Below are 14355 nucleotides of genomic sequence, written 5' to 3'. Positions count from 1 at the left end.
GAGCCACTCAGATCCTGGCTGGAAAAAGTAATAGAAAAAAGGGTGTACAGTAGTATTTGGTGCTCTCCACACGATTATTTTATTGAAGAAGAAATGCAAACAGACAAAACTTATGGGAGAATCAAATTCCAGCTGGCTCTCTGGTGCCAAGTGCCAACCCGGGATTTGGCCCACTAGGAATGTCACGTGGCCGAACACAAAAGAACAGCTCCTAGCTCTCTTTCTCTCTTTCTCTCTTTCTCTCACCCAATGCTACAAATCTACTCACTCGCACTGTCTCTTTTGTTTCGTTGCTTTATAGAAGAACCAACGTACTTATATAACAACACTACAACGCCAAAAAGAAGTCCCACTTATCTTACAACCACCATTACATATAAGATTGGACAAATTACTTTGTCCCCTTACTCCTCTTCTTCTAGTATACACATTTTTGCACTACCGAGGATTCCTGTGGCCTGAAGGGCTTGATATTCTCTGTGAACTTATGCTTGCTGTTCTTAGAAGTCTCCTAAACTCATGCAGGCTTATTTTCCCATCTCTATCAATGTCTGCTTCATCCAGCAGTGGATCTATTGACCCTCTTAACCCCGTGTGCTGTCATTATTCACCAGACAAAATGTTATTTTCATTTTTCCATCTTTTCTAACTCTACCAAAGAGAGAATATGAGGTCAGGTAAGCTTACCATTCGAAGCTCCTCAGGCGTTATGTAACCGTCTTTGTCAATGTCGAATTTCTCAAAAGCTGCTCTTGATCTTTGCTGCCATTTCTCTGAATCATGTTCTTCCAGTTGATGGACATGTAGAGCCGCTGCTACAAACTCTGTGAAGTCCACTAACCCATCTGTGTTGCTATCAATCTGTGACCAGCATATATAGATACAACGCCTCAGACTATGAAACTGTGTGTCTCTCTCTCTGGTATTATTCCCAGAGATGCAATTGCAATGTACTAAATGAAAACTGTAACTACCGCTTGAAGGATCTCAGCAACTCGCGAATCCTTCAGTTTCCATGGAAGATCTTTGGCAAGTGCCTGTAGAAAGAAAAAAAAAAGGACAAAACATTATTTACCTTATTACTACATGCTTATATCCAATTAGTATTGTTCTTAAAAAAAATCACACCTGTCTCATCTCCTCAAGACTTATGACACCATTTCTATCTACATCAATCGCATCAAATTGATCTCTGAGGTCAGAAATCTCTGCCTCGTCAAGAGTGCTAGCCAGAGCCTGCCAGAAGAAGGAGATTCAAAACATTAGAAACATGTCCTGACCTCTTTTTTTATTCTTTCTTCATCCAACAACTTCCACAGTTAGCTTACTCTTAACGCAAATTGCTTTAGACGGCTGTATCTAACAAACTGGCGTAAGTTGTTCAGAACTGAAATGTCAACAGGGATATCAGTGGCATTGCCCCCTTCTCTAACCCATGCATGTGCTACAGAGGCAAGAGAAAACAGAAAGAAAAAAAAAAACATTAGTCTAAGATTCAGGTGCCAATGATGAAATCACCAACTAGTATCTAGAAAACAAGAACCGCATACATAGGGCTTGTGCAGCAGTTAGCCGTGCTCGTGGGTCTTTCACAAGTAACTTTTTAATAAAATCTTTCGCGCTGTCGCTTATAGTTGACCATGGTTTGCGACGGAAGTCAGGTTTGTTTCTTAAAACCTATTAGACGTAGTCAAAGATTAGTAAGAAGTCAGAAAGGTATAAGAGAGAGAAGGTGTATGTATACATAGAAATTTTTACTGAAAGAAGTTATAAACTACACCTCCTTAAATATACCGTCTTCTGTCCTATCCCAAAAAGGGCGCCTCCCACAAAGTAATATATACGTAATAACACCAATGCTCCAGACATCTGATTCAGGGCCTGATCTGCGCTTGAGTACTTCGGGAGCAACATAATAGGCGCTACCAACAATGTCATGGAACTTTTTCCCTGAGAAAGAGTGGGCTGTTTAATCACACAAATCAAGGGTCGACCATTTATTTAGCTTGTGTGGATATTTGGTAGCTTCTAGTTAGTTACCAGGTTTAATGAAATCCGATAAGCCAAAATCAGTGGCCTTAAGAGGCGAATCTAGTTTAGCTGATTTGAACAAAAAATTCTGCAAAGAAGTGGGAGAGAAGGGAAGATTATTATTAAAAAGAAAAAAAAAAAAAAAAAGACAAGGATGGATCAGATGAGCTGTTCCTTCCTAGGAGTTAATATTATATAATACAAAGTGAGTGAAGGTACCTCTGGTTTCATATCTCTATGTACAAGACCGTGAAGATGACATTGTCCAGCGACTTTGAGCATCTGCCTAACGACGACAGCTGCATCTTTCTCAGAGTATCGACTATCTTTCCTGAAAAGAGCATCAAATAATGTGACTGGTGGGTAAGTTATATAGAGAGGATACTAACTGGGAATAAAAGAGAGGAATGAGAAAGAGATGCTAACTTGGATAAGATCCTATCGAGCAATTCGCCTCCCTCGCACAACCTAAGTTAAGTTATAAAAAAAAAAAAAAAAAAAAAAAGGAAAGATTCAAAGCAATGAGAATGCCAGGACATGAATGGAGGACCATAGACTAGATGAAAAAGAAGAAGAAGAAGACTGACTCCATAGCAATGTAGACGTAGTCATCATCCTCAAAGGCATTGTAAAACTGAACAACATTCTCGTGGCCAGAAAGAGCTTTGAGTATCTGAACCTCTCGCTTGACGTCTTCAACGGCAATAGGAAGAACCATCTGTGAGCATTAACAAAAAAAAAAATGATGATGAGTGAAGTCAAAAAAAAAAAAAAAAAAAAAAAAGCAGAGCAAGATGAAGTAAAAGTGTAGAAGAATGTTTACAAACAAGATGTGTAACAACAGAGAAAGAGTATTAACAAGTAAAAATACACACACAATCGAGAAGCCTTTGTAATGGAATCGCGGCATCTACAGTTCAATCCAGTTTAATAATACATTCCGGAATGAATTAGACAGAAAATTGAAAAAAGAAGAATCTACAGATGTGTTTTTAAAAAAAGAAGAATATATGTGAATGAATCTACTGAGAAATTGAATAAAAGGAATCGGGGATTAAAAGAGAGGGAGGACGACTGAGAAACCCCTAACCCCAAGGGGGGGGGGGGGGGGGGGGGGGGGGGGGGGGGAAAGGGAATCTGAACCAAAACAAACAAATAAGAAAAGGCCTTTTGTACTTTGTAGAGGCGCTTAGTTGGTGATTTATAATACCTTACTCTTATCGAGTCTCTTGACGGCGAGGCGATCTCCATTGGACTTGTCGATGGCAACGTAGGTGTATCCGAATTGACCATGGCCGAGGAGCTTGCCGATGGTGTAGAGGTCGTGGAAATCTTTGGCGTAACCAAAATCGGCACGCTTGCCGCAGGGGATGGACCCGCTTCTGCGCTTGGGATCCATATTGATCTTGGGAGGAGCAGCAGACGACTTATTATTATTATTGTTGCGACGGTGGTTGTTATGATTGGTGGTGGTCTGACTACTTCTTCTGCTGCTGCTGCTGCTAGCACCAGTGACTCTAATGGCGGAGAAACACACACCCATGGCGTCCTGCCTCTCTTACAAAATTAAATTAAGAAAGCCGGGGGAGATAGTAGATATGAGAAGAGAAGAAAGAGATTTGGGAACAAAGAAATAAATAATAATAATAATAAAGAGGATTAATAATAGAAAGAAATCGAGAAGAAGAAGAAGAGAGGAAGGAGGAGGAGGGTTGAGTTGGTCAAACCCCAAAGAGCGAGTGAAGAAGCCAGCAGCTGCTCTTAGGAAATACCCTTCTCACTTTCCCCCTTTCTTTCCTTTTTCCTTTTCCTTTTTTTTTTTTTTTTTTTTCATCTGCTTACTACTCTACCAGTTGTATGCACACTTTACACAGTACAATAAAATAGTAGTAAAAATGACACAGCACACTTTTTTTTACATTAGCAGCAACCAACCAGAACAAATACTACTATTATAATTATAGTACCTAAATATATAAATAAGTAGTAATCTCTGTGATATTTATAAAAAAATAATTGTCACTTGTCTCTCTCTAATTTAAACGACGACAAAATAATTAAAAACGTAATGGTGGGTGTGAAAGCGAGAAGACCTTCCTCCTCCCCCAGCCAGCATGTGGGATCTCTACACCATCATCCCATCCCCTCTCTCTCTCGATTCAGTTTTTTTATTTAATTGACAGGAAACGTAATTATGTTTTTTTTACATGCTATTTTATTACTACTAGGTCTCTTTTTTACTCATACTACTAGTACTTATGAATAAATTGTTTACGGGAAAACCAAAGTGTGTAATTATGACGGGAGCCACTTTGCTTGGCAGTATGAATCTCCACTTTGCTTTTTTCTTTTTCTCTTTTTTGCTTATTTTTATACTTGTCCAGATAGAAAAACGTGTGCCTTGTTAGCCTAAACTAATACATTACGCACATATTTAGTGTTGTTTTTGACAAAAACATACTATTATTATGCGACTGGGGAAGGGGGCACCCTCTCGCCAATTCTGATTACTAGTGATCCCAAAACCCGGGCTTCCAATACGCTTAATTATGGCCCAATCCATTACTTTTTACTCAAATTGGAATTTCAATACAAAATCTCGCTTGTATCAGTTTTGTGTTGTTTCAGGCACGGCATGTATTTTCATGACGGTCTTAATTAGCGTGTTATTATTACACACTAACCATGACTAGCTAGAACTGGCGATACGTAGCATTTGTGTAGGATAAATACATACTAGTATACAAAAGTAGTTATACATACATGGTATACAAACGAAATCAAGTATTACTACCTAACCTACCGGCTTCCCATAGTTATCCATTTATCTCTCATGGTGTATATCCCATCGCTCACTTTTTCTAATATATTCAACGAGACAAGTGATCACCATGTCTCTGGCCACCAATCTCTTATCACCAAGTAAGTCGCATTATTTCTTTTCTCCCCTCGCTTCTTCTGGCATGTATTTCTGGGGTTTCTCTATTGCATAGGCATCATAATTAATTTTGTCCATCAGAGACTATTAATTGATTCTTCTTTATTTCCATGCATTCTCCTTTTCTTAATTATGTTAAAGCATATACTACTGTAGTCTTCATCATGGACCTTAATTATAGTAAATGTAATTAAATACGTAACTAGACTTGAGTTGGTCTTCCTCGTCGCCCCTGCCATTGCCTTCCGTGACGCCACTTCACGTCGACGCTTTTACTTTTCCTCCCGCTGTTGAGTCGCCCGCTTCCCACAAAAAGCTTTTCCTCGGTTGTGCAGGTTAGCTAGCATCAATCAGTCAATGTACTGGCAGCCTGTCTGTTTACGCACGCCTAGTTACTTAATTAATTACATATATACATGCATGTGGCTTAATTAATTGCGCACGCAGGGCAGGGATACGATGGTTTGATATTGAAGGCAAGTTCGTGATCGTCACAGTCATCGGAGTCTACCTTGAAGCTATGGCAGGTCCGTCAGTCTCCGTTAAGTGGAAAGGCAAGGATGCCAAGACGTTAACGGAATCCGTGCCTTTCTTCCGTCAACTCGTCACAGGTTTACTTTTTTTTTTTTATTACGTGCCAAATTAATTAATTAATTAATTCATACACTTTTGTCCCTCGTTCACACTTCACACGATTTGTGTAGTTGTATGTTCAAGTCAAACACGTTATAGATTACTTCTTTTTCTAAAAAATTACTTTTTATTCCTTGTGGGGAAAATTAAAGGTGAGTTTGAGAAATTCGTAAGGGTGACGATGAAAGTGAAGTTAACGGGGATACAATACTCGGAGAAAGTAGTAGAATACTGTGAGGAGATCTTGAAAGCGTCAGGAAAGTACACAAGATCTGAAGCCAAAGCCATCCACAAATTCTTGTTGATCTTCAAAGACCAAGATTTCCCTCCAGGCTCTTCAGTCCTCTTCGCTCTCTGCTCAAAAGGCTCCCTCACAGTGAGTGAGCTTGTTTTCTGTTTTCGAGTTTTTGATAATTAACGGAGTAATGAGGGTTTCGTAACTTGTGACTATATAATCTAATCAGATTGCATTTTCTAAAGACGAGAGAGTCCCGAGAAATGGAAAAGCCGTGATCAAGAATAAGTTATTGGGTGAGGCAGTTCTTGAGTCTATGATTGGGAAGAATGGTGTGTCCCCTGCAACCAGGAAGAGCCTCGCTGAGAGATTGTCTAAGCTGATGAGCAACAACGCTCGATGAAACTATCAAAGTTCCTACTCAGGATTAAAAATTATCAAGAAAATAAAGACACCGAATCGAGGATGTTCTGCGTTTTAATATGATAACTAATCTAAAATGTAAAGATTGATGTGAACTTAATAATATGACCATCTTAATTATCTTCTATAACGAAGTGATTCTCATTGTCGAGCTATGTAACGAGAGCTTGTAACCCTAGTGGGGACGATTAAGATGGTGGAACACTGGTTCTGTTCACGAGTCGGGTCTGGTCTTGGCATGTTTCTGAACTGCCCAGTCCAAGCTGTGAGTAGTCTGTGTGGGTCGAGCGAAGGCCTTGCTCACTTGGTCTCTAAAGGTGGAGGGTAATGCGTGAGGCTGGTTTCACAGAGCAGCAATCACTTCCCGCTTACAGCAGTGGACGGATTACGGTACGGCGCTACCCAGATCCACTATGGCTCGCTCGATCTCTCAGCTGAACCACTATTTAAAAAAAAAACAAAAAAAACGAAAGTAAAGTATATTTTAATATATAGACATTATAAATATTTATAAAGAAAAAGCTAAATTCATCTTTAGAATTAAATGTATATTTTAAAATATAATTTGATTAGCTTGAAGTATATTTATTTTTATAGTAACTTTAATTTTTTTATTTAAAACAAAAGTCAGTTTTTTATTCAGAATAAAAAATTATGCAAACTAAAGTATATTTTAATAAATAGACATTATAAATATTTATAAATAAATAGCTGAATTCATCTTTCATTTAAAGAGAGAACTAAATGTATATTTAAAAATATAATTTGATTAGTTTGAAGTTCCTGTCATAAATTTATTTTTATAGTAATTTTGATTTTTAAAAAATTTAAAACAAAAATCTGTTTTTTATTCAGAATTAAAAATATTATGAATTTTGTCACATATTTTATTAACTTACATATTCTATCAAATATTTTGTAACTCTCATATTTATAATCATATCGAGACTCAAATATTTAAAATGAAGGTTATCAAAAAATTTAACCACATATAAAAATAAAAATTATACTTATATATGTTCTGCAAGCATATGGTTTATACCTGTATACTTTTTTGCAAGCATGTGGTTCATTCGTGTATACTTTCTGCAAGCATGTGGTTCATCCCACATCCTAATGCTGATATATTCTTGCGCTTTGAAAAAAATCAATTTTATTTAAACTGAAATTATAATAAATAATACCAACATAATATTTATATTTTTCAATCACCAATCCCATCTAAATGGTCCGAGAAAATAATGTGAAGTCAAATGAAATAAATAATTTATTTAGTCTTTTCAATTCCTAGATGAAAATAACTAAATGATGGTCATCATACATACCTAATCATCTTCTTGAAAGCTTAATTTCAAAGTATCAGTCTTTAACACTACTTTTGAAATAATTGACTCAATTTTTAAAATTATGTAATTTTCGCATGAAAATATGACTGATCAGTCTGAAAAGTAAAATTTATTGGGTCAAGTGTTTAGGAGATCTCAGTAAAAAAGATATTATAGTGTGTTGGAACATAAAAAGCACAACATCCTAAATAATGAATGAACGAATAAAAAATATAACTTTAAGTAGCGAAAACATTATAATGTAACAGTTATACATATCTTTTTAATATATTTTACTCATATTTTATCATGTTAATTTCAATCGGTCACCACATAGTGAAGAATATTTACAAGTTTGAATTATTTAATATTGGAGCTTAAAGGAAAAAAAGAAAAAATTGTTAATAGTGTAAAGGGCAGATTGATGGATGAACGGTGGGCTAAATGAAGGGACGCAAAAGGCCCATTAAGAGAAAAACGTATCCGATTTCTGTAAACAAGGAAATAATAACACAACGGCTAGTTTTTCAGAAACGGCTCCTTCCATCTCTGACTGTACCCAACGGCTACTTTCTTTCAAATAACGCTCCAACGTTTGTTTCTCTAATCCATCATCATATATTTATATCTAATCAATCATATAGTTAAATACTAAACCCACAATTACAATCTCTTGCTCTTCTCTCAGATATAGCGTTTTCTTTCTCAGCCCAGATCCTCAGTAATTTTACTCTTTTTCTTTTTCTTCTCGGATTCAAGTAATGGAGACACCATCATCCACAAGAAGAGTCACGAGGTCTCAGACCCGCTCTGCCACCAATCATCTCTTGTCCTCCTCACGTAAGTCTCTCATATTCTTCTTCTTCTGCTTGTTTCTCTAGAGGTTTTTCCAATTTCTTTTTCGAATTAATTAAGGATTATAAAGGTTTCTTGGTCGAGATTCTTGATTCTAGGGTTTCTTGGTATTTATTGTTTATGGATCTGATCCTTTCTTTTATTATGTCCTCCAGAGAAACCAGAGGATTCGGACAAATGTCAATCCAAGTCTGTACGAGCAAAACCACAACAAGACCGGTCAGCTTTGTTCGACATAACCAACGACTCACCGATCGTAGGTCTGGCGATGCAGACACCATCTTCAGGTGTGGTTGGGAAGAGGAATATGAGCAGAATCAAGAGGACCCCTGGATCTGGCGAGGCTCTCTTGAGAGGCCAAGTCAAGACCCTCTTGCAGAAGGTCGAAGAAGAAGCAGTTCTCACCAAGATTTCGATGGAGTCTCGTCCTTTCATCCATCTCGTTACTTCTCCCATGGGACTTCTCGCTCCGACTCCGGCCAACACCCCACAAGTTCTCAATTTCTCTGTTGACAACGAAGCGCAGGTTTTGATCACGTCTCCGGTTGTTGCAGGCCGGCAATTCAGAGCACCCTCTCAGTCTCAGGTTATATATATATAAAAACATATGAAATCTCTCTGTTTTGATAACTTTGGTGTGGGGAGGTTTTTGTAACATTGGTGTGTACTTTGCAGGTGGTGGTGGAAAGCAACATGTTTGATGAGAAAGAAGAGAGCTTGGAGTTAGAGAGGAGCTCCTCCAGCATAACGCGGTCATTGCTGCTCGACTTTAGTGATAAATCAGAAGTGTGGGAGAGCTCAGACTGCTCCTCCTCTGTGTTGACAAAAAGTCCTGAGGATGATAACTCATCGGCGTGGTCGATGCAAGTCAATGCAAGTACCAAAGACGAAGAAGAGGTTGATGAAGAGGAACAAGCGTATTCTTACTACGAAGCAGAGGAGGAGGAGATTGTGGATGTGTTGTGTGAGGGAATGAGAAAGATGAGCGTAGTAGCCAAAGGGAAACACACTCGATTCGTGTACGGCAGTGAAGATGAAGAGGAGGAGGACGAGATTGTGGAAGCCAAAGAGCAATCCTCCTCCCCTGGAGTGTTGCGTTTGAAAGGCTTTCCTACACCAACAGGGAAACATGTCAGATTCGCCGGTGATGGAATATGAGAATGAGAGAGCCTCCTCCGAGTCCGAACCTTTTCGTTTTTTTCTTTTTCTTTTTTGGAGTCGTAATGTCGTATGAGACAAATTATCCTCAACTGTCTCTCGACGACTTTCATATGACTCATCTTGTTGCTTCATATAATATGATTGATTCCCTGTTTCTGATTCTTGTTATTTTTCAATAACTCCCAAACTTTAATCGGAATATTATGACTACTCTTTTCGTTTTTAATTACTTCTCTTGCTTTGTTGTGCAATTTGATCAAACTGTTGATCTGTTTCAAAAAAACTGAGTATAGGAGAAACAGTAAAGAAGAAGAAAGATAAAAACTGTTCTCTCTTTTACTCAAAACACAACTTTCTTGTTATTATTGACACAACCCAAACAATAAGAGTTATATGTAACTCCATTATAACATCTGCATAGTTAATTCAGTAGTATTCTAGTTTTTTTATTGGTTCGTGAGTCATGACTTCGATTGCAAATATATAAGATAAATTATTTGGTTCTTCTTCTCTCTTATCAATAATAAACCAATGTACTTGGTCAATTACGAATCATCACTACTAAGTTAATATATACTCCATGAGTATATTTTTTTTTTAAGTATCGGATATACACATGAGCTGTCCTTTTCGTTTTCGACATAGACCCAATACGAATTAACAAATCCATCGTCTCTTTATTATTAAACCATCCAAATTTGTCTATATCTAGGATGATCATATCAATTATATATCTCTTTTTAGTTTTTGTATTGGCCGGTGAGTCGGCTTCAATGTTTTAACAAGGCAATGATATGTATAAATAAGCTTGTGTATATACAATTCAATATAGTATTATGTTGTGATTTATATTGGTAAAAATTTCCGCATGTGACCATGTGAAAATCATCAGACGTCAATAAAGACAATGACCCGCATGCACTCTCTATTTATTGTGCAGCAAAGCCTTGAGACAACTCTTTCAACTCTGCCCCATCTTGTAGATCCATTCGTAGACACAATACTGCCCCTGCCCATTCGATGCAAGTATGTTGTACTAGTAGACTAGTAGTATATGTTTCTGTGACTTACAAAAAGTCGATTAAATTCATCTTTGACAAACGAGAGCCACATACCTAACAAAAGAAATGCTTTAAATGCCTATTTGCATGCGAATGAGAGATATGGTCTTGAAATGTCCCGACCATGTTATAAACACACAACATTAAATGTACCATTCACCAAAATATAAAACTTGGCCGGCCTTAAAAGGATTTTTCTTTTTTTTTTTGTTAAATATATAAAGTCGTACTGTGTTTGATATTGGAACTTGGAAGTGTCCATAACAAAAGACAAAAACCACCAATAAGATAAATAAAACTGCGCCTCTTTTTCTCGATCATTCAGATTCTCGTTTATAAATAAAACCCCACATGCGACAGCTGAAGAGGACACACACTTAACTTAATCATATCAAAGCTTGTAGATGATGAAGACCAAGAACTCCGGCGCCGGATGTGTCCCCCGTGTAAAAACCAACTCGAGAACCACCAGTGATCGGGAGATTAGTGTTACCCCTTTGACTCTTCTCTACCGGTTTCGCGAAGCAGTTCTCGGCCTCATCATGATATCTGCCGTCTCGAAGTCCACATCTGGCCGCCGTAACAAAAAGCCGCCGACCAAAAAGTACTATAACCCCACCGATACATATCACAGCGAAGCCGTGGCCGACTGTATTGAGTTTATCAGAACCAAGAAGGCTATCCACGAGGAAAACGCCCGCTAACATTGTCGTTACTTGTGTCCTTATTGTGTCGTCTGTTATGCTTAAATTAGTAAATCATAAAACAGGTTGAATAAAAAAAAAAGTTACCGTAATTGGTACTACTTGTATGTTGTGTATATGCGCCTTGCTTGATATTTTTGGGTTTGGGATTAAACGATTAAGTATTAGTAATTTAGTATTGATTCATTGTAAATTAGAATTTCTAGTACTCTCGGAAATTTACAGCTAAAGTTAAGAAAAAAGAAATCAATGTTTTTGTTACCGTATAAGAAAGAAGACTTTAATTAACAATACATAAAGTAACTCAAAATTTCGTATACAGTATTGTGTTTTGTAAAAGTATCTCTTCATGAGTTATATCAGATTGTGATTTACTCGGGTGGATTATGTTACATTGTTACTCTAATCAAAAACTGTATAATATAAAATACTAAACTAATCTAAAAGTTGCATAGAAACTTTGAAAACATCTTTATATTTTGAAACGGGAGGATGTGTAGAATATTACACAAGTTTGGATAAAAAAATCGAGTATGGATTTGTAACCGGCCTAATTGCGGCGATCGACACTTAGATCACATAATTGGGCCTCTATATGTAAAGAATTGAGAGAGCCCATAGTTAAAAAGTTTGGCCCAAATAGAAGATCAGTATCTCAGTTAAGGCGGTGGAAGACGTCGATCAAGTCGAAGCCCTTTGTTAGGGCTTTCTATCTACAGATCACCGGCGGTATTGGTGGTCATCGTCGTGTCGGAGCAATGGTTGGTGAGTGCAGTTGGTGTCATGAGATATCTTACTTTTTCGGTGGTTTAGCAAGTAATTGATTGTGAATGGTGGAAATTTTTATTGGCAGAGAGAGAGGAGCGAGTTTCACTGGAACTCAGCGAAGAACTTATACAGAGCATGGAACCTGGCGCCGTTTTCAGAGACTATGTAATTTCTCTCTTTGCCCCTTCTTTGTGTATTTCTCTAGCTGACATTTAAAAGGGTTTTAAATTAAAGGACAGAGCTTTTTTTTTTTTTTTTTATGTTTCAAGAATTGCAGGATCAGCTCCATTGACTTTCACAAAACTTCTACTTATATGGTGACTGCTAGCGACGATGACTCAATTCGTCTCTATGATGTTGCAACCGCTTCGTGAGCTTTCCTTCTCCTATACTCTCTTTGCCTTGGACCTTTTTCTCTTGGCAATTACTCAATTCAGTGTTTCTTCTTCTTCTTCTTCTTCTTGTTTCAGATGTCTCAAGACAATTAATAGCAAAAAGTACGGTGTTGATCTTGTTTGCTTCACTTCCCATCCCACCACTGTCATCTACTCTTCCAGAAACGGATGGGACGGTGAGCTCAATTTCATGTGCATTGCTTTTCATCATTCTTTCATTTACTTTTTTTAACTAACTTTGATATCTTTCTTGTTAAGACTCTCTGAGGCTTCTCTCTTTGCACGATAACAAGTACTTGCGTTACTTCAAAGGACATCATGACAGGTTTATTTCTTTTTCTGTTTCTTCTTCTGGTTCAACCTTTTTCATTTCATTACCGGATGGTGTTTAAATTGTTCCATATATTTTCTACCGCAGAGTTGTTTCGCTTAGCTTGTGCTCTGGTGGTGAGTGCTTTATCTCCGGTTCTCTTGATCGAACTGTTTTGCTTTGGGATCAAAGGGTCGAGAAATGCCAGGTACATTACCTTTTATTTTCTTAGCCTAGGTATGTCTTATGTCAGTCACCACCATATATATAACTCTGATCATTTGGTTTAAACATAGGGTCTCTTACGAGTCCAAGGAAGGCCTGCTGCAGCATATGATGATCAAGGGTTAGTTTTTGCAATTGCCTTTGGTGGATACATAAGAATGTTTGATACCCGTATGTACGAAAAGGTTTGTTATTGACTAATGCTTACCAATGATCCTTCTGTTCTTTAGCAGCCTGATGGGCCACTTATATTCACTTTCCTTGTTAGAAATTTTCTTTCTTGCATAGGGTCCTTTTGAAATATTTTCCGTTGGTGGTGATCTTTCTGAGGCAAACGTTGTGAAATTTAGTAATGATGGAAGGCTCATGCTGCTCACTACCATGGATGGTTATATTCATGTGCTTGATTCGTTTCGTGGAACACTCGTATGCCTTCAGCTTCCCTTGCTCTTCCCTATTTTCATTTCATTTTCTCACACATAACAAAAAAATACACACAAAAATTGCTGGTTATGTGACTCTTTTTTTGGGTCAATTACGTTGCAGCTATCCACATATAGTGTGAAACCAGTAGCTGAAGCATCGACATTGGATGCAACCTTCAGTCCTGAAGGGATGTTTGTTGTTTCAGGTAACCTTAGAGTTTTATCTGAGTTGGATGATGCATAATTGTGCAGAGACACTTCCTCACATGTAAAAACGACCCTTTTCGGTTTTTTTTTTTTTTGTATGGTAGGTTCAGGGGATGGTAGTACCCATGCATGGGGTGTAAGGAGTGGAAAACAGGTTGGACTAGCAAAGTAGCCGTAGTTTTGTTGTTCCAAGATGGGAAAGTTTGCTGGTATATATGTATGTGTTGATTGGATACTTGAATGTGTGTGTAGGTACATAGTTGGATGGGTATAGGCAGTGGTGATCCCCCGGTCATAAAATGGGCGCCGGGAAGTCCAATGTTTGTGACAGGCTCTTCGGAGCTTTCATTTGTAATCCCGGACTTGTCAAAATTGCCAGCTTACTCCATAAGGAAATAGGAGTGAAAGTGACGGTATACGTCGGTCTTTACCATATGTAAAGGAGTCCTCAGTTAAGGCTTTGGTTGAGACTTGAGACTGTGTTGTTGGTGAAGCCAGTAACTTATTCCTGATTATTTTTTTTTGTTTGTCTTTGTATTCTAACAAGATGCTCTTGTACCCTAATTAAAGATAGATAAATCCCCAAGGCTCTCAATGAGACTGTTTCTGTCTGATCGATCAGAGACTGAGTTAAAAATAGTGGGCCGACACAATAGTAT

The 14355-nt window shown here is 37.7% G+C and overlaps 4 protein-coding genes and 1 non-coding gene across 10 annotated transcripts; 4 read left to right on the top strand and 1 right to left on the bottom strand.

Annotated features, from left to right (window-relative positions):
- Window positions 1-55: 55 nt before the first annotated feature.
- LOC104727419 (calcium-dependent protein kinase 28) lies at window positions 56-4061 on the bottom strand. Its single transcript, XM_087471204.1, has 12 exons — window positions 3242-4061; window positions 2619-2749; window positions 2458-2499; window positions 2251-2362; window positions 2041-2119; window positions 1781-1950; window positions 1551-1677; window positions 1329-1444; window positions 1129-1236; window positions 975-1037; window positions 688-861; window positions 56-597 (listed from the first exon to the last, which is right to left on the bottom strand). Exons 1-12 carry the CDS (start codon window positions 3572-3574, stop codon window positions 439-441), a joined length of 1614 nt encoding a protein of 537 aa, XP_087327330.1. The 5' UTR covers window positions 3575-4061; the 3' UTR covers window positions 56-438.
- Window positions 4062-4798: 737 nt separating this feature from the next.
- Window positions 4799-6382, top strand: LOC104727418 (chalcone--flavanone isomerase 2-like). 3 transcript variants are annotated; one of them, XM_087471211.1, is made up of 5 exons: window positions 4799-4953; window positions 5176-5304; window positions 5422-5580; window positions 5755-5978; window positions 6083-6382. In XM_087471211.1, exons 1-5 carry the CDS (start codon window positions 4923-4925, stop codon window positions 6113-6115), a joined length of 576 nt encoding a protein of 191 aa, XP_087327337.1. In that variant the 5' UTR covers window positions 4799-4922; the 3' UTR covers window positions 6116-6382. The 3 variants fall into 3 exon arrangements, with proteins under 3 accessions (XP_087327337.1, XP_087327336.1, XP_087327338.1); XM_087471210.1 differs by having other exon boundaries at window positions 6067-6382; XM_087471212.1 differs by lacking the exon at window positions 4799-4953 and having other exon boundaries at window positions 5166-5304; window positions 5417-5580; window positions 6067-6382.
- A 24-nt stretch (window positions 6383-6406) lies between these two features.
- Window positions 6407-6710, top strand: LOC147935670 (signal recognition particle RNA). Its single transcript, XR_015573252.1, has one exon.
- A 1451-nt stretch (window positions 6711-8161) lies between these two features.
- LOC104727417 (uncharacterized) lies at window positions 8162-9827 on the top strand. Its single transcript, XM_010446520.3, has 3 exons — window positions 8162-8425; window positions 8596-9026; window positions 9116-9827. The coding sequence occupies exons 1-3, from the start codon at window positions 8347-8349 to the stop codon at window positions 9596-9598; spliced, it is 993 nt and encodes a 330-aa protein (XP_010444822.1). The 5' UTR covers window positions 8162-8346; the 3' UTR covers window positions 9599-9827.
- Window positions 9828-11869: 2042 nt separating this feature from the next.
- Window positions 11870-14310, top strand: LOC104727416 (protein ANTHESIS PROMOTING FACTOR 1-like). 4 transcript variants are annotated; one of them, XM_010446518.3, is made up of 11 exons: window positions 11870-12131; window positions 12220-12299; window positions 12404-12504; window positions 12605-12705; window positions 12788-12854; window positions 12948-13047; window positions 13136-13249; window positions 13353-13490; window positions 13611-13695; window positions 13801-13850; window positions 13949-14310. In XM_010446518.3, exons 1-11 carry the CDS (start codon window positions 12125-12127, stop codon window positions 14093-14095), a joined length of 990 nt encoding a protein of 329 aa, XP_010444820.1. In that variant the 5' UTR covers window positions 11870-12124; the 3' UTR covers window positions 14096-14310. The 4 variants fall into 4 exon arrangements, 2 of the variants coding, with proteins under 2 accessions (XP_010444820.1, XP_087327334.1); XR_015570609.1 differs by having other exon boundaries at window positions 12002-12131; window positions 13333-13490; XR_015570610.1 differs by having other exon boundaries at window positions 12038-12127; window positions 13333-13490.
- Window positions 14311-14355: the final 45 nt, after the last annotated feature.

This window comes from Camelina sativa, chromosome 11 (genome assembly GCF_030686135.1).
Source record: "Camelina sativa cultivar CO46 ecotype springtype chromosome 11, ASM3068613v1".
Classification (NCBI taxonomy): Eukaryota; Viridiplantae; Streptophyta; class Magnoliopsida; order Brassicales; family Brassicaceae; genus Camelina; species Camelina sativa.
The sequence above is the reverse complement of the archived record's forward strand: the minus strand, read 5'-3'. Positions and strand labels throughout refer to the sequence as shown.

Coding starts and splice junctions, on each gene's coding strand:
- LOC104727418 (XM_087471210.1), top strand. CDS start 4,923: ATGTCTCTGGCCACCAATCTCTTATCACCAA. Junction 5,305..5,421: donor GCTTTTCCTCGGTTGTGCAG/GTTAGCTAGCAT, acceptor CACGCAGGGCAG/GGATACGATGGTTTGATATT. Junction 5,581..5,754: donor CTTCCGTCAACTCGTCACAG/GTTTACTTTTTT, acceptor GGAAAATTAAAG/GTGAGTTTGAGAAATTCGTA.
- LOC104727417 (XM_010446520.3), top strand. CDS start 8,347: ATGGAGACACCATCATCCACAAGAAGAGTCACGAGGTCTCAGACCCGC. Junction 8,426..8,595: donor TCATCTCTTGTCCTCCTCAC/GTAAGTCTCTCA, acceptor TATGTCCTCCAG/AGAAACCAGAGGATTCGGAC. Junction 9,027..9,115: donor GAGCACCCTCTCAGTCTCAG/GTTATATATATA, acceptor TGTACTTTGCAG/GTGGTGGTGGAAAGCAACAT.
- LOC104727416 (XM_010446518.3), top strand. Junction 12,300..12,403: donor GCGCCGTTTTCAGAGACTAT/GTAATTTCTCTC, acceptor TTATGTTTCAAG/AATTGCAGGATCAGCTCCAT. Junction 13,048..13,135: donor AAAGGGTCGAGAAATGCCAG/GTACATTACCTT, acceptor GTTTAAACATAG/GGTCTCTTACGAGTCCAAGG.
- LOC104727419 (XM_087471204.1), bottom strand. CDS start 3,574: ATGGGTGTGTGTTTCTCCGCCATTAGAGTCACTGGTGCTAGCAGCAGC. Junction 2,750..3,241: donor AGAGACTCGATAAGAGTAAG/GTATTATAAATC, acceptor TAATGCTCACAG/ATGGTTCTTCCTATTGCCGT. Junction 1,678..1,780: donor AAGACGGTATATTTAAGGAG/GTGTAGTTTATA, acceptor TACGTCTAATAG/GTTTTAAGAAACAAACCTGA.